The sequence below is a fragment of the Caretta caretta genome, chromosome 24 (assembly GCF_965140235.1).
Source record: "Caretta caretta isolate rCarCar2 chromosome 24, rCarCar1.hap1, whole genome shotgun sequence".
NCBI classification, from domain to species: domain Eukaryota; kingdom Metazoa; phylum Chordata; order Testudines; family Cheloniidae; genus Caretta; species Caretta caretta.
Window position 1 is genome coordinate 3640832 of NC_134229.1, and position 24628 is coordinate 3665459.

At 45.7% G+C, this 24628-nt stretch overlaps 1 protein-coding gene across 4 annotated transcripts in view; it reads right to left on the reverse strand.

The window, feature by feature from the left end:
* Positions 1-24628, reverse strand: part of LOC125625802 (SLAM family member 9) — a 45629-nt gene that overhangs the window by 19119 nt on the left and 1882 nt on the right. For 3 of the 4 annotated variants that reach the window (XR_012666013.1, XM_075123079.1, XM_075123077.1), the window contains exons 2-4: positions 9988-10314; positions 4723-5001; positions 293-337 (exon numbers count right to left, since the gene is read on the reverse strand). Coding sequence is in view for 3 of the 4 variants with exons in the window: in XM_075123079.1 (XP_074979180.1) it covers positions 293-337; positions 4723-5001; positions 9988-10314 (651 nt within the window). In the remaining variant the exon portion in view is untranslated. The remainder of the gene's footprint in view (positions 1-292; positions 338-4722; positions 5002-9987; positions 10315-24628) is intronic. The other variant, XM_075123078.1, reaches the window with a different exon arrangement.

Below are 24628 nucleotides of genomic sequence, written 5' to 3' on the forward strand. Positions count from 1 at the left end.
TGTAGGTTAGGCTTAGGCACATATATACACTGCCTTGTATGTCATATATATACATTGCTGCTCTGGCAGAGTTCAGTGGCATCATTCTAGAACACTTGACACAATGAGCACAACTTGAGGGCTCACAAGTATTTAAAGGGACGCTACCCAGTTCTTAAACACTACGCCTACACCACCCAGGGATCCATCTACCATGGGGTGATCCTTCCTTGGTCAGCTTTGCCCGCTTCAGGGCCACACTGGCGCGCAAAGCAGGATTTCAATATATCCAAAAAGGAGTCGGGGAGCTCACCAGTTTCTGTGGCCACTGTTGTAGATCTCCACGTTGAGAGGTCAGCTTGTGGGGACAGCATGCAGCATGGGGGAGAGAATGGGGATAAGATAAGAAACCTATCTCAGAGGAGTTCAAATTCCTTGGCAGCTCCATAGCCAGCCAAATAAAAGAGGTGGGTGGGTGTATGAGAGAGAAAGAGAAGTGGGTGGGGCCGAGTAGGGACAAAGCCCTGATGCTCCTCATCTTAGGGCATGGTTACACTTGTAGATGTAGAGCACTGTGAGTTAAACCCGCCTTCGTAGAGCGCAGTAGGGAAAGCGCTGCAGTCTGTCCACACTGACAGCTGACAGCACACTGGCGTGGTCACATTTGCGGCACTTGCAGTGGCATTGGGAGTGGTGCATTATGGGCAGCTATCCCAGCATGCAACGCGCTTTTCAAACGGGGGCGTGGGGTGGAGTGTGACAGGGAGTTTGTTGTGTGTATGTGGGGGGAGAGAGACTGAGTTTTTGGGGTGCTGAGAGTGTATCAACATGCTGTCTTGTAAGTTCAGACCCCACTCCTCCTCGACCTCTCATTCACTCAAAGCAAACAGTAAATGGTTGCTTTTTCTCAGAGCTGATAAGCTTTAACTATATTTATAGTTATATTGGTATTTAACTATACCAATACAGCCAAAGCAGTGTAGCCTCCCCAGTGTGGACGCAGTTATATCACTATAAAAGTGCTTCTACTGGGCTAGCTGTTCCTGTGGCAAAAGGAAATAAGCCACACTGGGCTTGGCTACACTGGGCTTGGCTACGCTTGCAAGATGTGAAGCACTGGCAGTTAAACCAGCCTTCGGAGACAGCAGCAGGGAAAACGCTGCCGTGGGTTCACACTGTCAGCTGCAAGCGCAGTGGCGTGGCCACGTTAGCATCTCTCGCAATGCCACAGAGAGCAGTGCATTGTGGTATGGGCCACAGAGAGCAGTGCATTGTGGTAGCTATCCCAGTGTGCGAGTGGCTGCAGCGTGCTTTTCAAATGGGGGGGGAGGGTAGAGTGTGACAGGGAGTGTGTTGTGTGTATGTGGGGGGGAAAGAGTGTGTCGGCATGCTGTCTTGTAAATTCAGACAGCAGCAGACCCACCCATCCCCCGCTTCTCTCTCCCTCACATACACACACAAACGCCTGCCTCAGCAGCTGCATTCCACAGTAATGGGTTGCTTTGTCCCGAAGGAGATAAGCATACTGCAGCTGACTTCAAAACAATGACCAGAGCGGCCACTTGACTTCAGGGGCTTATGGGACGTTCCCGGAGGCCAATCACAGTGCGGGAATGCAACATGTCGTTCAGCCAGGGCACAGCAAAGCTTTATGCGTCTCGTGGAGGGGATTACCAGGAGTGCTCCAGCTGCAGAGTCCAGGCACTCTGAGTGCCTTGCCAGTGTGGACACCTCAGGAGTCAGGGCGCCTGGGGCTGATTTAATGCGCTCTAACTTGCAAGTGTAGCCAAGCCCTAAGGCCCCTTTACTGGTCTCTGGCATCAACTGTATGGTTTGTACCACTATCACTGTTTCAGTAAAAAATTACACCCACAGCTGACACAGTTACGCCGGTACAAACACTGGGTGTAGAGCGGGACTAAGGGTACATCTAGACTGCCGTCAGAGGTGTGACTGGCACTCAAGTGGATATACCCGAGCTAGCTTTGATCTAGCTAGCTCAAGTAAGAACAGCAGTGAAGCTGCAGCAGCATGACCAGCAATCGCTCGAGTACGCACCCAGGGTCCTAGGAAGGCGGTTCTCGCGTCCAGCCCAGGCAGCTGCCTGTGCTCTTATTGGCGCTAGGTAAGTATGTCTACACATGCTGCATCCCCGCATCCGACCGGAATGTACAAACACCCAGGATCCCCGATACTAGGTAAAAGGGTCTTAAAGTGGGTGTTAATGTAAACTACAGCTGCCAGAGGCATATAAAGGGGACTTAGTGTGCTGCTTTAGCAAAGACTGAAGCTGAAGGCAGGTTACATTGAACAAACGTACCTTATTCCCTTTTGCTATACCAGGAATGTTGAACAATTTTATTAAACCCTGTGCACTGCTCTGTCCATATGGCTGAGTTGGTCCCACCCTAACTCCCTGCCTTCCTCCCTGTTTTACTGATGTCTGTTACTGAATAACACTCCCTCCAGGGAACATGGGTGCTCTGGCTCTAGTGTAAATGAGAATAAGGCCCTATATGTAAAAAATTCTATCAATTATCTGTCTGTCTTTCTCCCCAAAAGCTGAGTTTGCATTGGAGGTTACTTTCTTCACTGGGGTCACATCTTCCTTTATAGAAGGTGAGGAGATTAGAGGACTTCACTGCCTCTACTCCAGCCTCGGAGGAGGGGGACCTGCCCCACCCTCCAAGAAGATAGAGAGTGCTCCCTCGGATTTTAGGACAGGACTGGGATCTGTGCTCCTCCTTCCTTTAATCCCCTGGCATAAAGCAGCTGCAGCATAGCCCCAAATCTGGGCTACTGTTTCCAATTTTTGCATCAAAGTTGGGATACATATGCACAGCATCACAGTGTGGCAGGAAGGAGGGCATGAGATTATCTCTTGATTCCAGAAATATCAATATGCATTGCCAGAATCAGTGAAAGTACTAATGACCATATGCAGGTAGGGAGCTGCCCAGGTGCTTTCTGGTCTTACCATAGGATGATACCTGCAGATCATGAGAGTTTTCAGAATAGCCCCTTTTAACTGAATGCTTGTAAATAGTGTCACATTCATGTCTCATGTTGCCACCAAAACCCCGTGATGGAATTAATGAGAGTTTGTCTGAGTAATGTGTGTGTAAAACTGAGTAAAGACCTTAAGATCTGGCCATAGCTACCACTTACTAAAATAATAAGTGATTTGGATAAAATAAGATTGGACCTTATGTTTCATCTAAAACTCAAACCAAATTTGGAACTTTTTTTGTTATAAAGATTTTGAATTACCATTTAAAAAAAATCCATATTTGCTGCAGACTCTACACTTCCTGGTTTTCTTTGGAAATAGAAGTTCTGAAATATCACAATCAATGCAGTCTATGGTAAGTATGACCTACTCAGAGTGAGACCATACAGGAAATTTTGTAAGAGAGCCCATACCTCAAGAAATGTTCTGGTCTGAACAGCTGAAGAAAGAGGTTTGGATACTTTCAGGGAAAGGCCCAGATTCAACAGGGTGACCAGACAGCAAGTGTGAAAAATTGGGACGGGGGTGGGGGGTAATAGGCGCCTATATAAGACAAAGCCCCAAATATTGGGATTGTCCCTATAAAATCAGGACATCTGGTCACCCTAAGATTCTTCAACCATGTGATTACATCCCTGTGCATAGTCCCTTTGAAGTTCTGTATGGATGCTGGAGTCTGATTGCAGAATCAAGACCTGGAATTGATTAAGGACTTTGCCAACCTAATTCTCATCTGCACTAAGGACGCATTATAGGGCTGGTCAAAAAGCATCCATCTAAACTGGTTTTTATTGGATAATTGGGTTTTTGACAAAATTAAATTTATTGCAACAAGTGTCTCCTTTCCACAGAAAATTTTGATCCCCTTCCCCCCGAAATCAGAGGTAGAAAACAGAAAAAAAAAAATCAGTTATCAGAAAAAAAAAATATTTTGACCAAAACCTGAAATATTTCATTAAGGAAATGCTGCCATTATGCCTCATGGGAGTTGTAGTTTGGTTGCCGCATTTCCCTATTCTTCAGGCTCCCCAACTTGACTACATCTCCCATAATGCACCATGGCCAGTGATTCCCATGATACACAACCTCCCCTCACAAAGAGCGGAGTCTGTGGTGCACCATGGGAGATATATTCTGATCAAGGAGCCTAGTGTATAGAAGAGAATGGAATATGAGGCATCTGAACTACAACTCCCATAAGGCATGGTGGCAGCATTTCCAAATTGAGCTATTTAGGTTTTCGGCCAAAACATTTCAGAAAAATATTTCTCCCAAAATATTTAAATTTTCTGCAGGTAAAAAACCCCATTTTCTGACCAGCTTTCCCCCTTTAAACCACACTACCTGCATAAAAGGATATTCTTGATCTTTTTGGATAGAATCTATACAATCAGTATTGTCAGGATCAAAATCGGATCAGGATGAAATGCTGCGTTTGGAGTTGACAGAAATAATGTGACAAAATCTATTTCTAATTGTTTTTACAGATTATTTTAAAGAATATTTTCCCAGTGTCACCAGGGTGAAATTCACCCCAACCGGAGGGGTCAGCCCAAGGTCTATATTCAGCTTAAATCATTAAAGGAGGGCTTGTGTGGGGTTTAACTGGGGCACAGGGCTTGTACTGGTCCTTTACACAGGGGGTGAATTGTACCCCTAAGCAAATAATGTATGATTAGCCTAAAAGGTGAAGAGAATTTTTTGTAATAGAAATCCTTGCTGTAGAATGTTACCTTCACAAACCTCCTGTGGGAAGATTGATTTTGAGCTGTTGCTGATGGGGTTCCTGGCCGTGCAGGTAACAGGTGAGACCTCCCTTCCGAGTCTGTGCGAGATGAGAATGGATGCCCCACTGGAGACAACAGAGCTCTCTGCTGTCTGGGTCCAGGTGTAGGTCACGTTCTCTCCTCCCCCCGGGAGGGAGCAGTTCAGGGTGACGTTACACGTCCCATTCACAGTGCGCATGGAGTCCTGCCTGGGGACGATGTTGATATCTGACTCTGTCAGTCGTTCTGTTTGGGAGAAATATACAAATGGTGAGAACACTGATGGGAAGCAAAACAACAGCAGATTCTTACAAGCATGTGTCTGAAACCACCAGAACAGGAGAAAAAATCCAGGAGTCCTTATCAAAAAATCCTAAAAGTTTTGCAAATGTTAAGTCCATCTATTACAGTCCATCCCTAGACTAGTGGAAGTGTGTTCCCTAGAGTATATTTTCCAATGCTTTGTCTAGTAGAGTTTAGCTATGTCCCAAGCTGGTGCTTCCAGCATGTCCTTGGGGAGATTGTTCCTCAGCCTTATACATCTGTATTATTGCTTTTATATTCATCTTAAAATAGCCGCTGGTCATTTCATCCTGTTCATATTCATCCCAATGATGCCTTAGTCTCCCACCCTATACGGTTCCTCTCCTTAGGTGACGTTTACACTCTTCAGATTCACGTAGATGGTCAGCATGCCCCTGCATTAGTTTTTGCAGTGTTGTTGTACCTGTGTCGGTCCCGGGGTTTGAGAGAGATGAAGTGGGTGAGGTCATATCTTCTGTTGGGGAGAGAGACAAGCCTTCGAGTTACACAGAGCTCTTCTTCGGGTCGGGTAAACAGCTAAATACAAGGTATTACTCTCCCCATCCCCTCCCCACGATCCATCCCATATTACCAGCTGAACCCGAGCCCGCCACACACACACCTGACGGACACATTTGGTCAGATCTACCTTTAATGGTAGAGATCTTCTGCATTTATAGTTCTGTACAAAGAGCCTAGCTTCCCCATATACCCCACCTCCTTAACTTCACACTGAATGATATACCCATTGGTGACACCTGTGCCAGTAATGGTCCTGCAGCAGCATCCAACCCAGTCTCAGTTATGCATGTGAAGTCAGCCTTATCCTTTATTAGCTCATGGATGGTACTAATGCTATTACTATAAGATGCAAGTCTTGGATGATGGTTCAGATAAGCCCTGTTACATACTAAGTCTGTATTTGGCTTTTGATTAGTCTGGTTAAATGTGCAACAGCTAGAAGCTGAGAAAGCAGAGGAGAATCTAAGAAGTTAGGGTTTCTCTTTAATTTCCCAGTAAACCTTCAACCTTGTGAGCAACGTCACCATATGAAGAAAGAGGTCACATTTCCCCACAACTAAGTGACAGCCCTTTTAGTCAAAAGATAATGCTAATTTCTGAGAACTGTAACCTTTTATTTGGTTATGTAATGGAAATTCACTGTGATCTTTGTTCTCTAGTGGTTGGTCATACAGATTTGAAACCAACAGAGAATTCTGAGCACCTCCCTAAAAATCCCCTTCTCTGTTCCTGACCAGGACTTTAGATCACCCACAATAGAGCAAGCAATGAAGATTCCATCTTGGGTTTTGCATGAGACCTGGTGCATGCTGGGGGACAGGACCCTTGGGGACAGGGGTGCTCAATAAAGCTGCTAATATTTTACCTTAATACTGAGTCATTCCAGCTCCAAGTGATCTGGGTTGCAACATTAATAACCCTTCCACAAGCCTGGTAGACATGTGCTTCTGAATCTCATGGATTTCACTTCTGCAAGTAGTAATTTAGACCTAGCTCCTCAACGATGTTTAGGCACCTATGTCCCATTGAAATAAATGGGAGTTAGGCACCAAAATTCCTTTGAGAATCTGGGCTTTCATGCAGCAAGCAAGTGATGTGCTGGTAACCATGTGCAGGCTGCTGATGGTTTTAGCAACACAAGGTGCCCTTGATCTTTGCATAGAACTCATAGTCATTAGCATGCTGCGTTGCCAACATCCATTTCCTGGGCAGCTTCTGAACTCCATTTCCTCAGACAGGCATAGCTCAGATGGGTGGAAGAATTTGCCCCATTCCCTTTTTCTATGAGCTGAGGTGTACTTGCAATGTAGGCTTTTCCGTCAATTACCTCTACCTCAATTACCTTGTCCCTTTCTATAACAACAGCACGGTGCATGAGATCAGCAATATCTCTTCATATATATTACAAAATCTGAAAATCATGACAGGACTTCTCGTAGGGCAATGAAGTCTCGTTTCTAATACTCCTTTCCAAAAGGGCTGGTAACTCTCTCTCTCTTTCCATGCCATTAATTCTCTCTGCATCCACGTGGTGCAGTGTTTCATCTTTTCATGTTGGCAGCCCTTTACTCAAAGTCAAAAATGTTCATGACCCCCTTACATTTATTATAAGAGTAAAAAAAAATCAATGATAATAATAAATCTGTATGGTTTATTGAGGGGTGGGGGGTTGAGAGGTTGACATAGAATATTAAGGCTAAGGATGTTCAGGGAGTGGAGGAGTGACATTTTCTTTGTGTAAGCAGGGAAAGGGTCCCGCTATCATGGGGAACTTTCCTGGCTTCTGTGCTACCCTGATGGAATCGGATAGCAAAAGGATCTGTCTCTGCAGGGCCGGCTCTAGGCACCAGGACACCAAGCACATGCTTGGGGCGGCACTTTTCAAGGGGCGGCATTCCGGCCCGTTTTTTTTTTTGTTTTTTTTTTGCTGCTTGGGGCGGCAAAAACCCTAGAGCCAGCCCTGTGTCTCTGCCCCAGCTACCTTTACCCCTGCCTGCCTGACCTTGAGGACTCGTCTTCCGCTCTCCCTCCCATGCTGCAGAATCCTCATAACCCCAATAAGGCTGGGACCAGGATCCCTGCGGAGGCTTAACTCCCTGTCTCGTTGTGGGTCACTCAGGACAGGGGCTAGGTTGTCCCCACTCCCAGATGCTCTCTCCCCATCAGCCACTTCACTGACCCAGTGATCACTGCATTGAGTTTAAACCAATACAGTTTATTAAACAGCAACTGAAAACCCTTGAGGGAAAAACGGAGAAGGTGAAAGGAACCCCGCACTGTAAAAACCAGTCTCGGGAAGTCAAGGAAATTCACAGTCTGTTCCTTACACATCCCAGGCCTCTCTTCCAGACACTGGCTGCAATGATACCTGGGTCAGACACCTGCTCTGGCAATGGCCACACACCGTCATGTTCTCGGTGGCAGGACCCTTCTCCCCTGTATTGGCTTTCCTGTTGGGTTCACGTCCCCGCTCAAGTCCAGCCTTTAAGGTCTCTTGCCTGGTGACATCTCCCTACACTTGGCCCTCTCTGCCCATGGTCCCCACCTTGCTCTCTCCAGCCACTCACCGCACTTGACTGTAGTGTTACCTGTTGCACGGCGGGTGCCCACTATCCCGGCTCTGGCCCCAACGGCTCCCCACTGTAGCTTGGCATGGCTGGACTCTGCTGCCCCAATGATCTGGCTCTGGGCTACTGCTCAGGCTGCTGCACTCACCCAGGCGCGGGGCTGGGCTTGGCTGGTTTGCTGCTCTCTATGTCTCTCTCCACTGCCTTAATTTGACCATGCCACCCCCACTCCCTCCTTGCCTGCCTGCTGTGTCATTCCAGCTGAGGGTTAGAGTTCTGATTTGTCTGTGGACCTGTCAGTCCCTGGATCCTGACTCCTCTTCAACTGGTCCCCTTTCTCCTGTTGTTGCGAGAGGGCCAACCAAAACCCACTAAATTTCAACAGCCCCTTTATATTTGCTTTAGATTGGAATAAAATTTTCACTACCGCACAAGCCCCCAAGTCACCTTTTGTGAATTACTTGTGGTTTGTGACCCACTGCAGGACGAACACTGACCAAGACTAATTTGTTCTCTCCGCCTGGCATTTCCATGGCCAGGTGCAATTAATTAACGTCCTTCTTTCAACCTAATCTCCTGCTCCTGCTCCTCTTGAAATCCAGGAGAGCTCTGCACTCTTCTTCAATGGGAGCACGATCAGGTCTTAATTCGTGACAATAGATCCCCAACTTCCATCCCCACTTTACTGAGCACCACTCTCTCGTCTCATGTTCTGGATGTTCTAAGTGGTGCCTGAGACTACTAAATGTTGAGTTTCCCGACTTTTCTGTGTAAAACGGCCCCGAATCCGGAAAATTATCCCTATTCAGGAAAAAATTTAAACACATGCTTAACTTTAAGTATGTGTGTAGTTGCTCCACAGCACTGGCATCTAAGTTTACAATCTTTACTTTGCATTAATATCGTTTTTTTGCCTTGAGTATTTTACTGGACTAAATTTACGGAATTGGCCTCTAATATTGCAGGAGTTAGTCTGCCCGTAAAGGTTCGCTCCCAGAATTTTGTTCCTGCAACAAATTGCAGAAGTAAATGAGGTAACTGGATGTCCAGCTGCTGTCATCTGTGTATACAGTTTGATGCAGATACAAGTATTTGTGGGCATGAAATTGTTCCTGCAAAATTGGAGTCCAGGCTGAGGGATAACTGAAAAATGGGTCCAACAAATCCCAACTAAATTTCAAGATAATCAGGTATTTTATATCATAAGTTCAGCAAGATACAGAACATTTAAAAAATCTTCTATATTTTGTCTCATTTTTGACCTAGATCCTTGGATCCAACAGAGCTCTGCTTGGTACAGGACTTGGAGGGAATGGCCAATGGTGGCTGTATGTTATCTTTATGCCTCTCAGACCTAGAATTGTTTTGTCCTATGTCCCAAGTAGGAGCAGCCTTAGGGCTGCTCCAACTTGTGCCACCTGCAAAGGTTGTTGAGAGGCTGTTCTGACAGCCAGGGATTTTCTGGAGCACAAAAAACTCTGGCCATGCTCTCTTTTCCCAACTATATCCTCTATACCAGAACAGTGAACTGGAGGGAAGTTGAAGGATAGAGCCTGCACAACAACCTCAAGAGTTTCCTACACTGGAAAACCTCCAATACGTCAACTTTCCAACAGCTTTTTGTTGCTGTAGCAGGGTAATGTAGACAGAATGGAGGCCAGGAGCTGGCCCTGTATTTTTAATAATATTCCTCCAGTGTGAATCAATCATATTCAAAATATATGAGACACATGCTTTCCTAGGTTCAAATGCTCCATTTAGTCATAAAGGTTTCAGAGTAGCATGTATTTGTTTTGAAGAATTTAAGATGAAATGGTTTAAATCTCTGTCCAGGACTTACTGTACACATGCAGGGCGAATCTCTGGAAGATGGGCTCAGTGGTTCCTTCTGTGGCTATTTGTGCCGTGTATGTGCCCGTGTCCTCCTGGCTTAGGTCCATGATTTGCAATGAGTAGCCCCCGTCCAGGACTCTCAGTCGCTCTCTGTAACGTTGATCTATCACTTGGGGTGCGGCTTCTTTTCCTGGTTTCACAATTGCTATAGTTGACTTTGCGTTCCAGACTATATTGTCAACCCGGCTTCCACTTGGAATCACCAGAGAGAAAGTGACCGACTCTCCCCAAATCCCGTTCAGCCTCACGGGCCCCGATTCTTCTCCGGAGGCTCCTGCAGCCGGGAAGACAGAAGAAAACGAAACTGTAAGACCCAGCCGGAACAAATACCTGGCCCCGCTACCTATCACAGATGGACTAAGTCTCTTTCCCCCTTCAATCCTGTTAAAACTTTAACTGTGTGTCAAACCCCACCCCCCCCAAAAACAAATAATTTTTGGCAACCAAAACCAGATAATTTTTACTAAAAATTGCCAAAACCCAAAACGTTTTTTTCTAAAAACTGAAAAATTGTTGCTTTTGAGGTTTCTGATTTAAACAAAAATCAGACATTCCTGAGGAAAGTGGACACTCTCTGCAGACAGTTTTGTTTAGCTAAAAATCCAATTTTCAACCAGCCCTAAGCAAGAGTAAAGTTCAGTCTGTGACCCAGCTCTCCCGGCTGTCTGCAGCACTCAAGTGCTACTGCCAGAAATGTACCATGCACAGAAAGCCTGACTGAGGGAGGCGCGGTCTAGGAAAGAGTGTGCATTGTAGACCCAGAGCCAGAGAGCTCTGCTCATAGTAGCAGGGTCTGGTTAGGGATTGTGTGTGGGAGACAAGGCCTCAGTACAGACAAAGGGACCTCACTCATGACCTGCCCCGGCAGGTAGGGGAGCAAAGGGGTGTTCATAATCCAGCTGTCATCCCTTCAGGGGAGACTTTCAAGGTGAGTGTGTGTAGGACAGTCTTTGCAGCAGGCAGGAGGGGCCATGCTGCCCCTTTCACCCAAGTGGCTCACCAATATTTGGGGGGCCTGTGGGGTTGTTTCCATTAGGATGAGAAATCGACGAGACAAATCAGGTCTATTCTTAGTGAAATCTCATTTATTTACACACACACACACAAATCCAGTTTCTCTGAACTCAGTAGAAACAAAGAACAGCAGACACTTCCTTGCTCAGAAATCTCCACATCCTCCCCTCCAGTGAGCGCTGTGTCCAAGAAGCTCTGTCTCTCTGCTTCCTTGCAGGGTTGTGCTCACAATGGCTTTCCCTAGCTTTTCCCCCCACAACATGCACAGGCTGCAAACAATACCCTAGACCCTGCATTTATAACCAGGGAAAAGCCTCAGCACACACAGCTTCACTCTGGCCCACACCCGCCAAGCTGCCTACTGCCTTGGGTGGTAGCCTCCCACCTGTTTTCACCACAAAAAGGGGCTTGATTGTTCCTTCTGCTGAGCCTGAAAGAGAGTACCTGGCACCCATTGGCTTTAACAGGGTCTGTGATTGTCTTTGGCTTTACGATTCACCTGCTGGCAGCCACAAGCACCTTTCAGCACAACAGGCCGAGCAAGACCACCAGCCAGTGCTAGGAGATGAAAGATGGAGCCAAGTTTCGGCCTCCTGTGACCAAAAACCAAAGACGTTATCCTCTGAAAGCAACAGCCTCAAAAGAGCCTCTCCCAAGTGCTCAACCAAGGATAGGACGACGACTTGTCCCAGTTTATTGGGACTGTCCCTGCTCTGAGGGACAGATGCCGCATGCAAGCTCATTCTAGTGGAACTGGAGTTTAGTTTCAGTTCCATTAGAACTGGCTAGGCAGCCAGCCAGCTTCCAGGCTTCTCGCTGCTCTTGTGAGCCCAGCTGTGCCTACATTAACCCCCACTGCCTGTCTAGCTGTCAGTTACTTCCTCCCTGAATTGGGTGTGGAGCCATGCTATAGATAATGGCATGGAGAACAGTGCAACAGCAGAGCTATGCCAGTGAGGAGTGGGCTGGCAGAGAGGCAGGCATGTTTACACTCAGGGCCTGCACAGCTAGCAAAAGGGGTAGGAAGGAAGTCACAGCATCAGTGGGGTCCAACAGAGGCAGCTGGGAAATAAGGTCCTTTAAGGTCTGAGTGAGGGAACATAAAAGAAGTGGGGAGATATGACAAAATGGGAATGTTCTTAATGTTTTCTCTGAATACTGTGTGTGTGCCTCAGTTTCCCCTATGTGTTCCTCAAGTATCTAGGTGGTGAGATAAGGGTGTGTGATTGTTGCAGAGGCCCCCTAGAGGGCAGGTGTGACTGCTGATTGGCTGTCTGGGCACAGAGAATGGCCGACACCCTGTGTCCCGGCAACTGATGGCTGGAGCCCGTGTCCTCTGGAAGAATCAGCCAGAGGTGTTGGAGAACAAAGTGAGTGGTAGAGAACAGGTGACCTGTTTGCCTGGGAAAGAGAGAAAACACAGAGGAGGGGTAGCTGGGTGTGATGGAGGCTGGGTGGCTGGAAGCAAGTCAGTCTCCTGGTTTGGGACTCGGGATGGGAGGGGAGAAATCCTGGGATCCTGAGCTCTGGATCCTGCCAAGATAGACTTTGCTGAATGCTTCTAGAGTCCCGTGATTAGGTAAGAATCCCAGCTTTTGGATGTTGTTGTAAGTTTCTTGTCCTGGTATTTACAAAGGAAAGCTTGACAACAAGACCCGAGCTCTCCCTAAAGGTTCAGTATTGAGAAGGCAAAGAAAGAGAACGCAAAATCTGTTACTTTTTTTTGAAAATCTCCTGCTTTTTAAGCCAATCTCCTAATTTCAGGGGGCGCCTGCCTGTTGATTTTTCAATGCTTGTGGTTGGTTATGCTATCTGCATGAACGGCTTTCAGGACCTGAAAATGGCAGGGTTCATCGCTGGTGTCCCAGTAACTCTACTGACTTTCATAGTTACGTAATCCGCGGGCCAGTGTGCGTCAGAGCTCTTTGTACCCGATCCACAGATGTCGTGAGTCTGTTATAGCCCCAGCCAGAGAGGGTTCGCTGTTTGGCTCATGCTGTAACATGCTTTTAGCTCTGGAGGTCCCTGATGTGTCAGCCAAGATGATGGGCATCGCTGTTACACCACAAACAAACTTAGTCCCAGCTGCCTGCGCTGATTGTCCCCAGGGTCATGACACACTAGGATCAGTACCCAGAACCTATGGGAGTTTGGTGCATCAGAAAACTCCCAGTGACCTAACGCAGAGCTAGTTACGTCTCCTCTCTTTCTTCTCTCTCCAGCTTCTCCCTCTTCCTATCTTATCCTCCCTCCAGTTTCTGTCTGGCTCCCACTTCTGTCTCTTAGTTTCTGTCCCCGTCTCTTCCTCTTGCTTCAGCATTGATTGTAATGTTGCTGTTGAGTGGATAGATGCCTGCTGGATGTTTTTGGTCTTTGGCCCATGGCGACCCCATCCTATGAACATTCACCACACACTTAGATTTAAACGAGGGTAAAAATCAATGACTTTGTTCCAATGTCTATCAACAATTCCATTGTGGCATTGGGAGAACTCCACCAAGGCACCCTGGGAGGAGAGGAAGATCCAGTTTGCCCACTCCCATCACCTTTCATTGCTTTGGGTATTTGAAAGGGTCCCATAGGGACTTTGGGTTCTGAATCATGGGAAATGTCTGAGTTTTTTTTAATCCCCATGTGGTTCTATGCTCTTGGAGAGGTAGGCTCAGACGCTCTGCCTCGTTCTGGCTGCTGGGCACAATTCTGGTTGCACAATGAGGCTGTGGACCCAGACCCGCTGGAGCTCCCCAGCATAGGGAGAACCCCCAGGCAACAAAGAGCCACAGTACTGGCCATAAGCCATCTGCTCTCAGGCTCATAACGTGATTCTTTGGGGGTTCTGTCTCATAATTTTTTAACATTTGGGGTTAGCAATACTGGAAATGTGATTTGAAAGTTGCCGATGTCCTTTAAAGTTAAGAAAGAGGAAGACTAAGGAGGAACTTTGAGCCCTTCTCTTTCGATCACATGTTCCAGTGAGAGGAAGGAGTACATCACTGTGATAATGACTAGCTTGATGCTGACTGATATGTCTTGTTCCTGTTGGAAACCAAACGGTTTTGCCTTAAACATTATAACCAATGCCCAGGCCTTGTAAACCTTCTTAGTAACGTATATTTCTCAAGATGTTGATTCTTGGTTGTGTTGGGTGAGCGTTAGGCCTGGTCTGGCACTTAAAACATCGGTCAGCATAGCTACGGCACTCAGGGGAGTGACAAATCACATCCCTGAGTGCCACAGTTAAGCTAGCGTAACACCTGGTATAGACGCAACTGGAGGTTGGCAGAGGAATGTTTCCATCAACCTAGCTACCCCCCGCTTAGGGAGGTGGATTACCTACATTGATGGGAAAACCCCTTCTGTTGCTCTAGGAAGTGTCTACACCATAGGGATATGCCAACATAGCTACGGCACTGTAGCTATGCCACTGGAGTGTAGAGCAGTGGTTCTCAACCAGGGGTACATGAACCCCTGGGGATGCGCAGGGGTCTTCCGGGGGTACATCAACTCAGCTAGATATTTGCCTACTTTTACAACAGGCTACATGAAAAGCCCTAGCGAAGTCAGTACCAACTAAAATTTCATACAGACAATGACTTGTTTAGAGGGCTCTATGCGCTATGCGCTGAAATGTAAGCACAATAGTTATACTCCAGTTGATTTATTTTATAATTAGATGGTAAAAAGGAGAAAGTCCGCAATTTGTCACTGCTAGTGTGCTGGGACACTTTTGCATTTTTATGTCTGATTTTGTAAGCAAGTTGTTTTACACAGCAGCGGGGGGTGTAATTTCCAGCTCAGGTAGGCAAACACATGCAAGCTTTGATCAAGCTAGCATGTTAAAAATACCCATGTGGCCATAACAGCACAAGCGGCGGTACAGGCTAGCTGTCTGAATACGCACCTAGCGTCTCAGACGGGACAGTACTCGGGTGGCTAGGCCATGCTTCTGCCCACGCTACTATGGCTACACTGCTATTTTTAGAATGCCGGCTCCATCAAAGCTAGCATGGGTCGGTCTATCTGAGTTGTATATTACCCCTCCAGCTGCTATGCAGATGTATCCTAAGTCGGGAGAGCAGAATGTAGCTGTTTGACAATTACTGATAGCTTAGATGGAAGTTTCCACTCAACCCTGTAGCTGACTCCAGCAAGGGTAGTAATTTGAGTAAGCATCTATGGACCCCAGAGGGTGAAAAGGTTTTGGGTTTTTTTTATTTCAAAATTCTGGAAAAAGGTTGACAAAACATGAAATACCCCCCTTTGATAATACTCCCCCCGCCCCCCTTGACAAAACAGCCTGGTCAAAATTTCCCCAAATTTCCACTTTTTTATTTTTAAGGGATTTTGAAAAAGTTTTCATTAAATGTCCCTCCCCTTTTTATTCGGACCAGTTCTGATACGAACTATGCAGTGGACACCAGGTCAATTACTGCTGCTCCTTGCAGCCTTCATGGTCATCTAGTACAATATGGGAGAAAAGATTGCAACCAGAAACCATGGATTTGAACATCCCAACCCATTTCCTTTCTGTTGTCATTTTAAAAACTTTAAGGAGTGGTGTCTTATTTACTTGCAACTCCCTTCCCACTCTCGTCGATGACTTTGGAGAGGTGATTCATTTTTTATCTCCTTTCTGTAGGGTGCTGTCTGGTATACCCACTGAGGGGCATTGAAAATTGTCTTTACAATTTCAAGCTCTTTCTTTATGTATAAGGGATTTCCTGGTTGTGCTTGCAGACTAGGGGCTGTGTAGAGAAGTGTGGGATCTGGAGCTTGTGTAGTCAGTCTGCACCGAGACAGCCTGAAGCAAGGTGGGGTGACTTGTGCCTCTCTACCTTGGGAAGCAGCCTGCTTTGTCTCTCTCTATTTTGGGGTCTTGTTATCGTTCTGGATTCTAAGAAACAGGTCAGGTTACACTGCAATCTTCCCGGTAGATAAAACCATAAAATACTCTACCTACTGCCCGCCAGTTACAGGAAAAGCTCTTCTGGGGGTGTGTGGAGTGGTGGTGGTTTGGAAGCCACACTACAACAGAGGAAGCAAGTAATAGTGCTTTCTGTTGCTGCCGTTAGCTACTTTGGGGGCCTCTGGGGCTTTCAATACACCAAGATGCCTTGTGATGGGAAGCTGGTTTGCACGTCTGCAACGTACAAAGAGCCAAATACTGTTTGGGTTCCCCCCCCCACACACACACACACTTCCTTCAGTTTTGCTTCCAGGCAAAGATTTCATCAGTCTATTTACTGCTGTGCTGGAACCTCATCTCACCTGGGGTCTGATTCTCAGTTATACTCAGGCCAGGAACTGAACCCAGGTCTCCTGAGAAAAGTGCATAAAGATCAGCCTTACTCAACTGGCCTCAGCTCAGCTAGTGGAGAAGAGGTTTCCTCTCCTAAATGCCATCACCTGTCCATGCAGCCCTGATGGTTTTCAAATTTCACCTGTAGACCAGTATTGAGTCATTCGAATATTGATGGTGGTTTCTTTTTGACACCTTAAATTCCACCCAGGAACCAACAGGCAGCCACTGCGGGTCACGGAATATTGTACTTTGGAATGATTCCACACACCTGCCCTCTGCCAAATTTCCAGCCTCCCACCCCATCACCTCCCCTCTCTGCGAAAACCATATTCTCTTCCTCTAGTGTCTCACCTCTCATTTAGACACCCCCCCCAATTTCCCCACACACCCCCCCCACTTAAACTCATCCTCAGTGTAGGGCCAATCGCTCCTTCCGGCTTGTGTGTCTCACACCCACACTGCAGCATCCCCACTCCCCCACCACACACACACACACACACACACACACACACACACACCCCATTTCAGAAGCTGAGATCCAGGGGATGCAAGGGGGTAAAACAATTCAATATGAAGGTCAGTTCAAACCCTCTCACCCTCATCATGGCAGGGAGCTGCAACAATCTACACTCTCTTCCTAGCACCCCCTGCCAGAGAGACTGGCAATTTCTAAACTAAACCAAAAAGAAAAGGAGGACTTGTGGCACCTTAGAGACTAACCAATTTATTTGAGCATAAGCTTTCGTGAGCTACAGCTCACTTCATCGGATGCATAAAGTAGAAAATACAGGGAGGAGATTTATATACACACAGACCATGAAAAAATGGGTGTTTATCATACACATTGTAAGGAGAGTGATCACTTAAGATGAGCTATTACCAGCAGGAGAGCGGGGTGAGAGGAGAGAAAACCTTTTGAAGTGATAATCAAGGTGGGCCATTTCCAGCACATTTCCAGGAGTTAACAAGAACGTCTGAGGAACAGTAAATGGGTTAGTCTCTAAGGTGCCACAAGTCCTCCTTTTCTTTTTGCGAATACAGACTAACATGGCTGTTACTCTGAAACCTAAACTAAAGCAGTGGCCAAGATTGGAGCAAACTGCCCTCCTAATGAGTACTTTAGCAGTCTCTCCCCTCTGCCAAATACAAACTGGGATCGGACCAGGAGCCCATCTACCCCAGGAGCCCATCTCCACCAGTGGCCACCACCTTCTGCTTCAGAGGAAGATGGAACAAACCCTGTAGTAGGGGATAATGGAATAACTTGCCCCACAGGGGAAAGTCCCTCCTGACTCTCTTAGTTATTCTTTGCTACTCTAACTCCAGAGGTTCTTGTTATCCATATAAATATCCAATCTTTTCTGACCGCAGCTAAACTCTTTGCCTCAGTGATATCATGTGGCAATGGGTCCCACAGGCTTATCGTGTGTTGTACAAAAAAGAGTCTAGAGTTATTTCAAAATGTAGTCATCCAAGTATCAAAATGTCTCTGCAATTCACAATATAGACTCATAACTGCTGCCCAGAATAACAAGTTATAAGCCTTGTCCCCTGTCCAAGCATAAATAATTCCTTCATTAATTCCCCCTGGGTTTCTATATTGCTATCACTTCTATTTTAGAAAAAGAGAACAGACCACGTAACAGAGTGACATGACCAGTCCAGGATCCTGACTAGCATTTTTGCTGTTAGGGGCAAAAAGGCAACCTTTAAAATTTGGAAGCAAAAACTAGTGAGGATAATAGTAGCAACTGGCCATCTAACATAGTGAACACCAATGAAAATGAGGTAGGATCTGAGGCTAAAATAGGGAACGAACAAGTTAAAAGTTACTTAGACAAGTCAGATGTCTTCAAATCACCAGGGCCTGATGAAATACTTCCTAAAATACTCAGGGAACTGACTGAGGAGGTCTCTGAGCCATTAGTGATCATCTTTGAAAAGTCATGGAAGACGGGGGAGATTCCAGAGGACTGTAAAAGGGCAAATATAGTGACAATCTATAAAAAGGGAAATAAGGGCAATTACAGACCAGCCAGCTTAACGTCTGTAGCTGGAAAGATAATGGAGAAAATAATCAAGCTATCAATTCGCAAACACCTAGACGATAATAAGGTGATAAGTAAAGTCAACATGGATTTGTCAAGAACAAATTGTGTCAAACCAACCTGATGGCTTTCTTTGACAGGGTAACAAGCCTTGTGGATGAAGGGGAAGCAATAGATGTGGTATATCTTGACTTTAGTAAGGCTTTTGATACTGTCTCGCATGACCTGATAAACAAACTAGGGAAATGCAACCTAGATGGAACTACTATAAGGCGGGTGCAAAACTGGTTGGAAAACCATTCCCAGAGTAGTTATCAGTGGTTCACACTCAAGCTGGAAGGACATATAAAATGGGGTGCCACAGGGGATCGGTCCTGGATCTCATTCTGTTCAACAAATTAATCAATGATTCAGATAATGGCATAGAGAGTACACTTATAAAGTTTGCGGATGATACCAAGCTGGAAGGGGTTGCAAGTGCCTTGGAGGATAGGATTAAAATTCAAAATGATCTGGAGAAATGGTCTGAAGTAAATAAGATGAAATTCAATAAGGACAAATGCAAAGTACTCCACTTAGGAAGGAACACTCAATTGCACACGTACAAAATGGGAAATGACGGCCTCAGAAGGAGTTTTGCGAAAAGGGATCTGAGGCTCATAGTGGATCACAAGCTAAATATGAGTCAACAGTGTAATGCTGTTGGAAAAAAAAAAAAGCAAACATCATTCATATATTAGCTGGAGTGTTGTAAGCAAGACACCAGAAGTAATTTTTCCGCTCTTCTCCACGCTGATTAGGTCTTAACTGGAGTATTGTGACCAGGTCTGGGTGCCACATTTCAGGAAAGATGTTGACAAATTGGAGAAAGTCCAGAGAAGAGCAACAAAAATGATTAAAGGTCTAGAAAATGTGACCTCTGAGGAAAGATTGAAAAAATTGTTTAATCTGGAGAAGAGAAGACTGAGGGGGGACATGATAACAGTTTTCAAGTACGTAAAAGGTTGTTACAAGGAGGAGGGAGAAAAATTGGTCTCATTAACCTCTGAGGATAGGACAAGAAGCAATGGGCTTAAATTGCAGCAAGGGCGGTTTAGGTTGGACATTAGGAAAAAGTTCCTACCTGTCAGGGTGGTGAAGCACTGGAATAAATTGCCTAGGGAGATTGTGGAATCTCCGTCATTGGAGATTTTAAAGAGCAGGTTAGACAAGCACCTGTCAGGGATGGTCTAGAAAATAATACTTAGTCCTGTCTTGAGTGCAGGGAACTGGACTAGATGACCTCTCGAGGTCCCTTCCAGTCCTAGACTTCAATGGTTCTATAATAGGAAGGAGCGTAAACTCTGGCAGGATAAGTGTAAAAGTACAATAAGGCAGGTCAAGAAAGAATTTGAGAAGCAACTTGCTAAAGATGCAAAAACTAACAGCAGGAACTTTTTAAAGTACATCAGAAGTAGGAAGCCTGCCAAACAGTTAATGGGGCCACTGGATGGCCAAAGTGCAAAAGGAGCACTGAAAGAAGACAAGACCATTGCAGAGAAGCTAAATTAATTCTTTGCATCGATCTTCACTGGAGAGGGTATTGGTGAAGTACCCACATCAGAGCTATTCTTTCTTGGCAACAAATCTGAAGTACTGTCGCACACTGATGTGTGAATAGAAGAGGTTTTAGAACAAACTGCTAAATAAAACAGCAGGTCACCAGGACCAGATGATATTCCCCCAAGAGGTCTGAAGGAACCCAAATATGAATTCGCAGAACTACTACTGTGATATGTAACCTATCGCTGAAACAAGCTGCTATACCAGATGATTGGCAGATATCTAATGTGACACCAATTTTTAAAAAGGGCTCCAGAGGCAATCCTGGCAATTACAGGTGGGTGAGCCTAACTTCAGTACCAGGAAAACTGGTAGAAAATATAATAAAGAACAGAATTATCAGACACAGAGATAAACACAATTTGTTGGGGAAGAGTCAATGTGGCTTTTGTAAAGGGAAGACATACCTCACCAATCTACTAGAATTCTTTGAGGGAGTCAACAAACGTGGATAAGGGTGATCCAGTCAATATAGTGTACTTGGATTTTCAAAAAGCCTTTTTTTTCATAAATATTAAAGGTCAGAAGGGACCATTATGATCATCTCGTCTGACCCCCTGCACAATGCAGGCCACAGAATCTCACCCACCCACTCCTGCGAAAAACCTCTCACCTATGGGTTGTCTGAGCTATTGAAGTCCTCAGATCCGTGCCCCATGCTACAGAGTAAGGCGAAAAACCTCCAGAGCCTCTTCCAATCTGCCCTGGAGGAAAACCCTGAGCATATGGGCAAGATTTATCAGCCAGATACCCAGGAAAGAATTTTCTGTAGTAACTCAGATCCCACCCCATCTAACATCCCACCCTTTGACAAGGTCCCTTACAAAAGGATCTTAAGGAAGCTAGATCATCAAGGGATATCCTCTCATGGATCAGTAACTGTTTAAAAGATAGGAAACAAAGGGTAGGAATAAATGGTCAGTTTTTACAATGAAGCCAGATAAACAGCAGGGTCCCCCAGGGCTCTGTACTGGGCCCAGTGGAGTTCAACATATTCATAAATGATCTGGAAAAGGGGGTGAACAGTGAGGTGGCAAAGTTTGCAGACGATACAAAATTATTTAAGATAGTTAAGTCCAAAGCTGACTGTGAAGAGCTACAAAGGGATCTCAAACTGGGTGTCTGGACAAGAAAATGACAGTGTTGATAAGTGCAAAGAAATGCACATTGGTAAAAAAATTCCCAACTACACATACATAATGATGGGGTCTAAATTAGTTGTTACCACTCAAGAAAGATCTTGGAGTCATCGTGGACAGTGTTCTGAAAACCTCAGCTCAATGCGCTGCAGCAGTCAAAAAGGCTAACAGAATGTTAGGAACTATTAGGAAAGGGATAGAAAATAAGACAGAAAATATCATTATGCCACTCTATAAATTCATGTTACTGCACACCTTGAATACTGTGTCCAGTTGTGGTTGTCCCATCTCAAAAAAGGATATAGTGGAATGAGAAAAGCTTCAGAGAAGGGAAAAACTACGGGTTTTACCTGACAAAATTGATAGGCAGCAGGTTTAATACAAACAAGTGGACATACATTTTCACACAACACACAATTAATCTGTGGAACTCATTGCCATGGGATGCTATGAAGGCCAAAAAGTATAACAGGGTTCAAAAAAGAACCCCATCACTACTTATTAGCCAAGAGGGTCAGGGACAGAACCCCATGTTCAGGGCAACCTTAAACCTCTGACTGTCAGAAGCTGAGAGGGGAAGAAAACAGTGAATCTCTCCAAAATTGCCCTGTTTTGTACATTCCCTCTGAAGCTGTGGTACTGGCCACTGTCTGAAACAGGATATTGGGCCAAATGGAAAAATCCCTGGAAAAATCATGGAACAGGTCCTCAAGGAATCAATTCTGAAGCACTTAGAGGAGAGGAAAGTGATCAGGAACAGTCAGCATGGATTCATCAAGGGCAAGTCATGCCTGACTAATCTAATTGCCTTCTATGACGAGATAACTGACTCTGTGGATGAGGGGAAAGCAGTGGACGTGTTGTTCCTTGACTTTGGCAAAGCTTTTGACACGGTCTCCCACAGTATTCTTGCCAGTAAGTTAAAGAAGTATGGGCTGGATGAATGGACTATACGGTGGATAGCAAGCTGGCTAGATTGTTGGGCTCAACGGGTAGTAATCAATGGCTCCATGTGTTATACCAATAAATTAAAAACCAGCAGGATCTTATTAAAGGGGAAAAGGCAAAATACCACATTTATTGTGAATACAGAAAGAATCCTAGTAAGCAGTTAGTTATAGCTATAACATTCCATTCAATCTCATATTTATTCACACACACACACACAGGTTCTGCGAGGTTGTTCTCAGCCAGCCTTAGAGTTGCTCATGCCAAGCCACTGGCCAGGTGGCCTGGACATGAGGCGGGAGCAGGGCCTTGTTAGATGCTCATCTGATGCTCCTGGAAGTTGGTTTGCAGAATCAGACCCCAAAGTTCTCACTTTCTAGAGTCCATTTTTATAGGAATTTCATCCTAGGCCAGTCTATGGGAATGGCTTCATCATCAGCGGATGGCACGTTCCTGACGGCTCCGTGCTGCCAGACGTTATCTTGGTCTTTGGTTCTCCTGTCCTTGAGGTTGTTGGGTGGATTCCAGTCTGCCCTCCGGGGGGTCCTCTGGTTATTTCCACTTGACACCTTCTTCGGCCGATGGACACTGCATTCTTAGGCTGGCACCTCCCTGGTCATTCAGTTATTATCCACACCAAGCATCCATCCACATACATCCTCTATCTCTATTTTAATCAGAATTGTTAACAAAGCGAGATGAATACAACAAAAGGGCGGGGAGTCTCTGGGTGCTGTTTCTGTTGTTACAGAGTATTGCTTTGAGTCTCTCTCTGTGTGAGTAGTTGTTACAAAGAATTGCCTTGAGAACAGACTCTATCTTAGAATGTACTAACGCAATTAGCAGCTTGCAAGTTTCACACATAGAGGGAGAGAAACAGTACCAAAAACCAAGAGACCTCTGAATTAGTAATACTCTGGAATTTAAACTATGGGGAATCAAACTCATTTGTGATTTTAATACAGAACTTCTTTAATATGATCCAACACATGTCTAGTTGGCAGCCGGTATCAAGCGGAGTGCCCCAAAGGTCGGTCCCGGGGCCGGTTTTATTCAATATCTTCATTAATGATCTGGAGGATGGTGTGGATTGCACCCTCAGCAAGTTTGTAGATGACACTAAACTGGGAGGAGAGGTAGATACGCTGGAGGGTAGGGATAGGATACAGAGGGACCTAGACAAATTAGAGGATTGGGCCAAAAGAAATCTGATGAGGTTCAACAAGGACAAGTGCAGAGGTCCTACACTTAGGACGGAAGAATCTCATGCACCGCTACAGACTAGGGACCGAATGGCTAGGCAGCAGTTCTGCAGAAAAGGACCTAGGGGTTACAGTGGACGAGAAGCTGGATATGAGTCAACAATGCGCCTTTATTGCCAAGAAGGTCAATGGCATTTTGGGATGTATTAGTAGGGGCATTGCCAGCAGATCGAGGGACGTGATCGTTCCCCTCTATTGGACATTGGTGAGGCCTGATCTGGAGTACTATGTCCAGTTTTGGGCCCCACACTACAAGAAGGATGTGGAAAAATTAGAGAGAGTCCAGTGGAGGGCAACAAAAATGACTTATGAGGAGAGGCTGAGGGAACTGGGATTGTTTAGTCTGCGGAAGAGAAGAATGAGGGGGGATTTGATAGCTGCTTTCAACTACCTGAAAGGGGGTTCCAAAGAGGATGGATCTAGACTGTTCTCAGTGGTAGCGGATGACAGAACGAGGAATAATGGTCTCAAGTTGCAATGGGGGAGGTTTAGGTTGGATATTAGGAAAAACATTTTCACTAGGAGGGTGGTGAAACACTGGAATGCGTTACCTAGGGAGGTGGTGGAATCTCCTTCCTTAGAAGTTTTTAAGGTCGGGCTTGACAAAGCCCTGGCTGGGATGATTTAGTTGGGGATTGGTCCTGCTTTGAGCAGGGGGTTGGACTAGATACCTTCTGAGGTCCCTTCCAACACTGATAGTCTATGATTCTATGACCATTGGCTTGACCCAGTGTGGCCTTTCTTACAACCCATTATATTTTCTGTTTTTTTCCTCCTCTGCAGAAATGGCAGATCTCAGCTCCAATATAGTTCACACACACATCATCTTGATTCATTTAAGGCTGTGTAAGTGCATTTCTTGTCAATGCAGCCATTAGCATTTAGGGAAGATACTAGTTCAAGTACACTGCCGTAACCTCTTTGAATAACAGTGGCCATGGAGAGTGGGGGGAAACAAAGGCAAACTTACAAGATATGGGTATTAAAGTTCCTGTGGAAACAGCTGCTCCTTCTGACAAATCCCCTGTGGTTTGTCAGAGGAAACCCCTGTCTAACACACACAGCTCAGAATGACTGGAATTCGCATCCTGAGGTCCATGGATTAAGACAGTGGGCAGGCCTGGGGGTCGATCTGGGGAGAACCAGTGGACCTTTCTGTTGATACCCTGTCTCTTGCTCTCTAGCCCCCGGGAAGCCAACTCCCTAATTCCATGCCACCAGCACTCCCCCTACCCCAGCTCCCAAGTGAAAAGTTTCCTCCAATCCCCAGTTC